The 7244-nt window shown below is 70.7% G+C and overlaps 3 protein-coding genes across 3 annotated transcripts in view; 2 read left to right on the forward strand and 1 right to left on the reverse strand.

Annotated features, from left to right (window-relative positions):
* Nucleotides 1-142: 142 nt before the first annotated feature.
* EMIHUDRAFT_245471 (hypothetical protein) lies at nt 143-2079 on the forward strand (the record flags this gene model as incomplete). Its single annotated transcript, XM_005768240.1, has 3 exons — nt 143-238; nt 455-793; nt 1846-2079. The coding sequence occupies 3 exons, from the start codon at nt 143-145 to the stop codon at nt 2077-2079; spliced, it is 669 nt and encodes a 222-aa protein (XP_005768297.1).
* A 1633-nt stretch (nt 2080-3712) lies between these two features.
* On the reverse strand, nt 3713-5738 carry EMIHUDRAFT_430959 (hypothetical protein; the record flags this gene model as incomplete). Its single annotated transcript, XM_005768241.1, has 4 exons — nt 5651-5738; nt 5433-5456; nt 4895-5255; nt 3713-4239 (listed from the first exon to the last, which is right to left on the reverse strand). Coding segments are annotated over exons 1-4 (948 nt in total), but the record flags the coding sequence as incomplete, so codon positions are not given.
* Nucleotides 5739-6821: 1083 nt separating this feature from the next.
* The window catches only part of EMIHUDRAFT_245473 (hypothetical protein), a gene marked incomplete at both ends in the record, with an annotated part of 939 nt that continues 516 nt past the window's right edge, over nt 6822-7244 (forward strand). The window contains 2 exons of the mRNA XM_005768242.1: nt 6822-6885; nt 6963-6991. Of these exons, the coding sequence (XP_005768299.1) occupies nt 6822-6885; nt 6963-6991 (93 nt within the window). The remainder of the gene's footprint in view (nt 6886-6962; nt 6992-7244) is intronic.

Genomic DNA, 7244 nt, shown 5'->3' on the forward strand with positions numbered 1-7244 from the left:
AGGGACCGGCAGGAGGCGGCGGCGCCGCAGAACGAAGCAGAGGAGAGCGACGCGACAGAAGAAGAAGAGACAAGGGAAAGAACGACGAGAAGGCGGCGCTGCGCAGCGGCGCGACCCGCGGTCCGCTGTGTCGGAAGAGGCTATGCTCCTACCGCTGCTGCCCGTGCTCGGCCTCGCACGCACCTCCGCGCCCGCGGCGCTGTCCGCCGCCATCGACGCCGCGTGCGCGCTGCCAGAGGTGGAGCGGCCAGACGCCATCGCGTCGGCGCTCTCCTCGCTCCACTTCTTCGGCGCCGCGTCGCCGCCGCTCTCCCGCCGCGAGCTGAGCTTCGACGAGCTCGAGCAGCTCACCGGCCGGCCGCGCGCCTCCTTTGCGCCCGCGTCGCGCTCGCGCCCGCGCCCCGCCTCGCGGCCGGCCTCGCTCAGCATGGCGGCGACCGTGGTGGGCGTGCAGGGGCTGCTCGCGGAGGCGTGCCTCTCCCAGGGTGCGCCGGGCGGGCCCGTCGGTCCGATCGCCACGCTCCGCACGCTCGAGTGGTGGCAGCTGCCGGCGGTGCTGCTCGCCACCGCCGGCGGCGCTGTGCTGCTGGTGGCGGTCGTGGATGTGGGCCTGCTTGGCGGCGCTCTGCTGCGGACGCTGTCGCGGGCGGTGAGCCCCGAGGCGGAGGCTCGCTTCGCGCGCCACGAGGCGGGCCACTTCCTCACCGCCCTTCTGCTCGGGTGTGCGGTGGAGGCGGTCGAGGCGTCGCCCATGTCTGCGCTCGCCAACCGGCGGCTGCGCGGCTCTCCCGGGGTGGTCGTCCACGCGGCGGCGAGATGCGGAGCCGAGAAGCAGCCGAGATGCCAAGCCGAGGTGCAGCCGAGATGCAGCCGAGATGCGAAGCCGAGAAGCAGCCGAGGTGCAGCCGAGATGCGGAGCCGAGAAGCAGCCGAGATGCAGCCGAGATGCCAAGCCGAGGTGCAGCCGAGATGCAGCCGAGATGCGAAGCCGAGAAGCAGCCGAGGTGCAGCCGAGTTGGAAGCCGAGATGCAGCCGAGGTGCAGCCGAGATGCGGAGCCGAGAAGCAGCCGAGATGCAGCCGAGATGCCAAGCCGAGAAGCAGCCGAGGTGCAGCCGAGATGCGAAGCCGAGATGCGGAGCCGAGAAGCAGCCGAGATGCAGCCGAGTTGGAAGCCGAGATGCGGAGCCGAGAAGCAGCCGAGATGCAGCCGAGATGCGAAGCCGAGAAGCAGCCGAGAAGCAGCCGAGAAGCAGCCGAGGTGCAGCCGAGATGCGAAGCCGAGAAGCAGCCGAGAAGCAGCCGAGATGCGAAGCCGAGAAGCAGCCGAGGTGCAGCCGAGTTGGAAGCCGAGATGGAAGCCGAGATGCAGCCGAGATGCAGCCGAGATGCCCGTTTGGTCGCCCGCTCCCAGGCGCTCGATGCGGCGGCGGAGGGGCGCGGCGCCCCGGCGGCGGATGTGGACGCGGCGAGCATCGTGCGGACTGATCTCCCCATATCTCCCCATATCTCCCCATATCTCCCCATATCTCCCCATATCTCCCCATATCTCCTCAGGTGCAGTGCTTACTGCGCGACCTGCGCACATCTCCCCATATCTCCCCACATCTCCCCATATCTCCCCATATCTCCCCAGGCGAGCATCGTGCTGATGGGCGGGATCGCCGCGGAGGCGCTCGCGTTCCGCTCCGCCGAGGGAGGCGCGTCGGACGAGCGAGACCTGCGGCTGCTGCTGGAGGCGCAGGAGGGGCGGGCGGGGCGGGACGCGGCCGGCGGCGAGGGCGGCGAGGGCGGCGAGGGCGGCGAGGGCGGCGCGGCGGGTGGGGAGGGCGAGGCGGGCGGGAAGGAGGAGCTGCGGCTGGCGCCGGCGGCGCACGCGCGCTGGGCGGCCGCCAACGCAGCGCTGCTGCTGCGCGCGCACGCGCCCGCTCTCGCCGCGCTCGAGGAGAGGCTACGCGCCGGCGCGACGGTGGGCGAGTGCGCAGTCAGCCTGTCGGAGCACATCCCCCCGCCGCCTTGCGCCGATCCGAGCGAGCAGGCGTGGCCGCGCAGCGCTGCCGCGTTCCCCGAGAGGAGGTAGACGACACTCGAATTGCGCCGAGGCGTGGCTAGGCGAGCCGGCATTGGGTTCGGGAGACGGGAGCGGTGAACGGGCCGTGGAATCCGAGCCGCGAGCGTGCACCGTGGTGCGGACTTTTAGACCTCGTGTGAGCGAGGACGCCACGCTGCGCTTTCGTTGAGAGAGCGGCTTGATCCGCATCCTGCCGGCGCGCGCCGGCGCGGCGAGGCGGCAGGCCCAGGCGTGAGCGGCGTCCGCCTCCGTCCGGCCTCTCCGTCGGAATGCCCACAAGTTATCAAATGTGTCGTAAAAACCAAAACGGTGTGTCACATGGTGGCGAAGAAACGACCGTCACTCCCCGGACAACTAAGGCGAAGAGCGACCATCGCATTTACACAATCACAGACGAACGCTGTGAGCGTCCCGCTGTGTCAGCAAGCCCGCGCGAGTCACGACTCTCGTGGGCCAGCACGATAGGCGCGAAAATAGTCATGCCGAGTGTCGGGCCCTTAGCCGGGCCCCCCTAGCCGCCGGAGGCGGCGCGCCTCAGTTGACGTCGGCGTTGAAGTCGTGCGCAAACAGCACCTCGGCAGACTCCTTGCAGAGCATCGAGAACATGGCGAGCTGGTCGGCCGCCTTGTCCTCGTCGTCCTCCTCGCGCGGCGACTGCGGCGGCGGCGCCTCCTTCTCGGCGACGCCGCCGAAGATGGCGCCCGGCACGTACAGCTGTAGCAGGGACAGCGGGTCGTCGTCGACCTCGAGGCTCACGCTCACCGACGTCTCGCCTCCGTCGCTGGCGGAGTCCATGATGCCCGACTCGATGCCCGTCTCCATCTCGATCTGCATGGCGCCCTCGTCGTCGTCGACGCCCTCCCCCTCCTCCTCCTTGGTGAAGAGCGTCTTCACGGGCGCGTCCCCGAGGTCGGGGCTCGCGCTCCGCACGCGAGACTTGCGCGACGAGCCCGAGCCGGTCGCTCGTCGCTGCTGGTGCCGCGGCTTGCTCTGCTGCTTCGCCGCCTGCTGCTCGTGGCGGCGCTGCGCGCGCGCCGCCTCCTCGAGCCGGCGCTTGTCGTTTATGCGCCGGTTGATGGCCTGCAGCTGCTGCGCGATGGTCTGCGGCGGGTCGTGCTTGGGCGGGCTCGGCGCCGGCGCCGCGCCGACCGGCACGTCGTTAGAGGCGGCGGCGACGGCGGCGGCGGCGGCGGCGGCCGCCGCCTCGGGCTGCGCCGCGACCCGCGCCGCGACGACGGCGGCCGCGACGGCGCCAGCGGGCGACGCCTGCGCCGTCGCCTGCGCCTGCGCCTGCGCCGCGGTCAGCACGGCCCTCGCCTGCGCCGCCGCGTGCGGGGCGAGCAGGACCGAGTGCGTCCGCGGCTCGGAGGTGGAGGCCTGCTCGATGCGCGAGCGCAGGCTCTTGGGCGTCAGCTTAGCAATCACTTTGAAGCCGCCCGACGTGCGCGACGGCGCCACCGTGTTGACCGCTGGCCGCGTCGGGCGGCGCTGCTGCGCGGGCGACTCGTACTTGTCGGTGGCGCACGGCGACTTTGCGAGGTCGAGCAGCGCCTTTTCGGGCGAGAAGGGGTGCTCGCGGCTGCTGGAGCGCGCCGGCACGGGGGAGGAGCACGCCCCCACGGCCTGGCGCTTGGGGAGCGGCGAGGTGCACCGGTCCGCCTCCGTCGGGCTGCTGCTGGCGCCGTCGTGGCTGGCGCCGTCCTGCCACCGCGCCATCTCTGGGTGCGGCCGGCGCAGGCTCCCGCCCCGAGCCGCGCGGCGCTCCTCGGCGGAGGGGTCGTACTGCGGGCGCAGGGGCTCGCGGAAGGGCGACTCCATCAGCGTCTTGAGAAAGTCGCCGCCGACGCCGTCCGCGTACTCGTCGAGCACCTCGGCGTAGTCGTCGAGCGCGGGGCCGGCCGCGGGCGCGACGGCCTGCTTGCTGCGGCGCGGCTTGGGCGCGGAGAGGGCGCCCGTGAGGCCGCCGCGGGCCATCTCGGCCCGCCGCTTGACCGACGAGTTCCAGTGGTTCTTGATGGCGTTGTCGGTCCTGCCCGGCAGGCGCTTTGCAATCTCGGCCCACTTGTTGCCGAGCTCCAGGTGGGCCTGCATGATGATCTGGTCCTCCTCCTCGGTCCACGCATTCTTGGAGATGGTGGGATTGAGGTGGTTGTGCCACCGCTCGCGGCACTGCGGCGAGGGGGGGGGGGGGGGGTCTCGGTGAGGGGGGGGAGAGGGGGGGGGGGGGGGTTTTTAGGGGGGCAGGGGGGGGGGGGGGGGGGGGGGCGAGGGGGGGGGTGCGGGGGGGGGGGGTGGGGCGGGGGGGGGGGGGCGGGTGGAGGGGGGGGGAGGGGTGGGAGGGGGTAGAGGGGAGGGGGGGGGGGGGTGGGGTGGGGGGGGGGGGGGGGGGGGGCGGGTGGGAGAGGGGGGGGGCGGGGGGGCGTGGGGGGGGGGGGGGGGGGGTCGGGCATTGGGGGGAGGGGCTGGGGGGGAGGGGGATGGGGGGGGTGGGGGGAGGGGGGGGGGGGGCTGGGAGCGGGGGGGGGGGGGGGGGGGGCGGGGGGGGGGGGGGCGGGAGGGGACGAGGGCGGGGGGGGGGGGGGTTCGGCGGAGGGGGATGGGGGGGCGGGGGGGGGGGGGGGGGGCGGGGGGGGGGGGGGGGGGTGGCGGGGGGGGGGAAGGGGGGGGGGCGGGGCGGGGGGTCTTGGGGGGGGGGGGGGGGGGTCGGGGGGGGGGGGTGGGGGGACCAGGAGGGGGTCGGGGGGGGGAGAAACTACATGGGTCCCTAGTAGGGGGGGTGGTGGAGCGAAACGGGCGGGGAAACGTGGCAGCGGCATTTGCGCGCCTGCTTGCCGATGCGGCCGGGGAGCTTCGCGGCGATGGCGGACCAGCGCTTGGCGCCCTGCTCGGCGACGAGGGAGCGCAGCATCGCGTCCTCGGGATCCGACCACGGCCCCTTGACGATGAGGCCGTCCTGCTCGTTGTCGTCGCAGTCCTCTTTGATCGAGTCGTCGTCGAGCTCGAGCGAGGGCGTGCGGCGCGGGTCGATGGGCACGGGCGCCGCCGGAGCGGGGCGCTTGCGCGGCCGCGACTTGCTCGCCTTCTTGGGCGGCGCGAGGTCGGGCGAGAGGGCGTCAAAGTCGAGCGCTCCCTCGAGGCTGTCGTCGGGATCCGAGCGCGCCGCCTTGGCGGGCCGGCTGGAGGACCTGAACGGCGGGCGAGGGGAGCGAGGTGAGTGGGCGGCGGCGGAGCGGAGGAGGGTTGCGGGCGTGGGGCACGGGCGGCTCTCGCGCGGCGCGGGCGAGGGGAGCGGCGGCGGGCGGCTGCAGAGGTGGGTCAGAGGCGAGACGCTCTCGGCTCGGCGCTGAGAAGCGGGGTCGCACCCGGCGGAGCGCGGCGGCGGGCTCCTGCAGAGAGGCACAGAGGCGGTGAGTAGGGAGCTCCTGGGCGGGGTGAGGGGCCGCGCGAGGGGCCGCGCGCGCAGGGCTCGCGTCGGCGGCTCGCGCACAGGCGCAGGGCGCGATGCAGCTGCGCGCTGGGGGTCAGGGGGGGCGGCGCGGCCCAGGAGCGCGGAGCAGTGCTCGAGGAGGGGCGAGCGCACTTGGGAACAGCGGCCGCGCGCGTCCTCGAGCGCGTCATCGTCCGCGCGCGGCGAGAACCTTCCCACCGGTGGAACGCCTGGCGGGAGCTTCTTCGCGCTCTGCTTTCAAAAAACAATTCATCGTCGGGCTGCTAGGGGAAACCCGGAGCGCGGAGCTATCCCTCGGAGACCCGTGTTATGGCCCTGCGACCGCGCACCCCCGGGGCTAGGGCTCTCTAGCCCGTAACCCGATGCCGATCATCCGGCCCGCTGGGTGCGCTTCTGAGCTCCCCGGCCCTGGATGTGAGGTTACCGACTGCACTCCAAGAGCTCCAAGTGCCTGCCCCTTGCGCCTTGGCCTGTAAGCTGTATCCAGGTTTCTGGCAACCCAGACAGAGGGAAACCAGAGGGCCCCCAGAACTTTTTGTAGCGGGTGTTTGGTGCTCCATTCTGGGCAACTCTCGATCGAGTTTCCCTGAGCAACTTCGGTAGGAGAGAGCTGGTCTGGTGCAAAATCTTGCAAAAATCGAGCAAAATATCCGGATATTTCCAGGAATCCTCGGGGTTTTGCCGATTTGGCTGATTTTGGGACCAACCGCAACCCCAGCCTCAGACTCGGCAACAAAACTCTCTCTGACTCGGCTCAGAGCCCGGAATTTGACGATTTGCGCGGATCACACCGATCTCATCCACATCTGACGTTCTGGTCCGCCCAGCCCGGGCCCCTGTCCATGTCGCGATGTCGACCGTCGTCAGAAAACCGAGCAGAAAACACCCACCTGCGTGGATCGCGTTACTTACACCAATGGCAAAAACCAAAATGCTACACAACAACAAGAATAACCAGTCCAATGCTCGCACCAACGCGGCCAAAGCATAGATAGCAACCTCGAGAACCTCGAGCGAGAACACCCTCCCTCAGCCGGCGCGCTGCAACGCTGCCCTCGCCGCGGGGGCTAGATCCATTTCAGGACAGTTCATCACGATATAAAAACATTCCCTCGCCGCCCCCGCCCGTCCAGGAGCCCGAAACTCAGCCACCAAAGAAAGAAAGAATTTTACAAACAAAGAAAGAAAGCAGACAACGCAAGGGAGGGATGTCACCTAGTCCCTAAGAAAGAAAACAGACCAACCCAAACGAGGGATGGGACGAGGACAGGGTCCCCACCTGCACGAGCAGGATTTTGGAAGGATGATCAGGGACACCCAGGGGAACGGGAGTGGGGAGCGCATCGCGACGGAGGCACCCACACCTAGTCCCTAGTCCCGGCTCCAGTCGCCAGTCGCGCACTTTTCTTTTTTGTGCTAGATTTTTTTTGTCGTTAGCATCCAGGGTTCCGGCTCCAGCCGGATAGGGGTTCTGTTGCCACTGACTCGCGCCAAAACGCCCTACCTATTGCCGGCGCCAACCGCCAAGCCATCCAATCATCACCTGCGATCCTCCGTCTTTTACGTCAGGAATTGGAGCAGGCTCACATCGCTTCCAGGGAGGGGGGCGCGCTTCTACTCACGCCCCACCCCCCCCCTAGCATGGGGCGAAGCCTCTGGGGGGGTCGGGACCCCCCCCCTAGCATGCGGGGAAGCCTCTGGGGGGGGTCGGACCCCCCCCCCCCCT

The sequence above is a fragment of the Emiliania huxleyi genome (assembly GCF_000372725.1).
Source record: "Emiliania huxleyi CCMP1516 unplaced genomic scaffold EMIHUscaffold_462, whole genome shotgun sequence".
NCBI classification, from domain to species: Eukaryota; Haptophyta; order Isochrysidales; family Noelaerhabdaceae; genus Emiliania; species Emiliania huxleyi.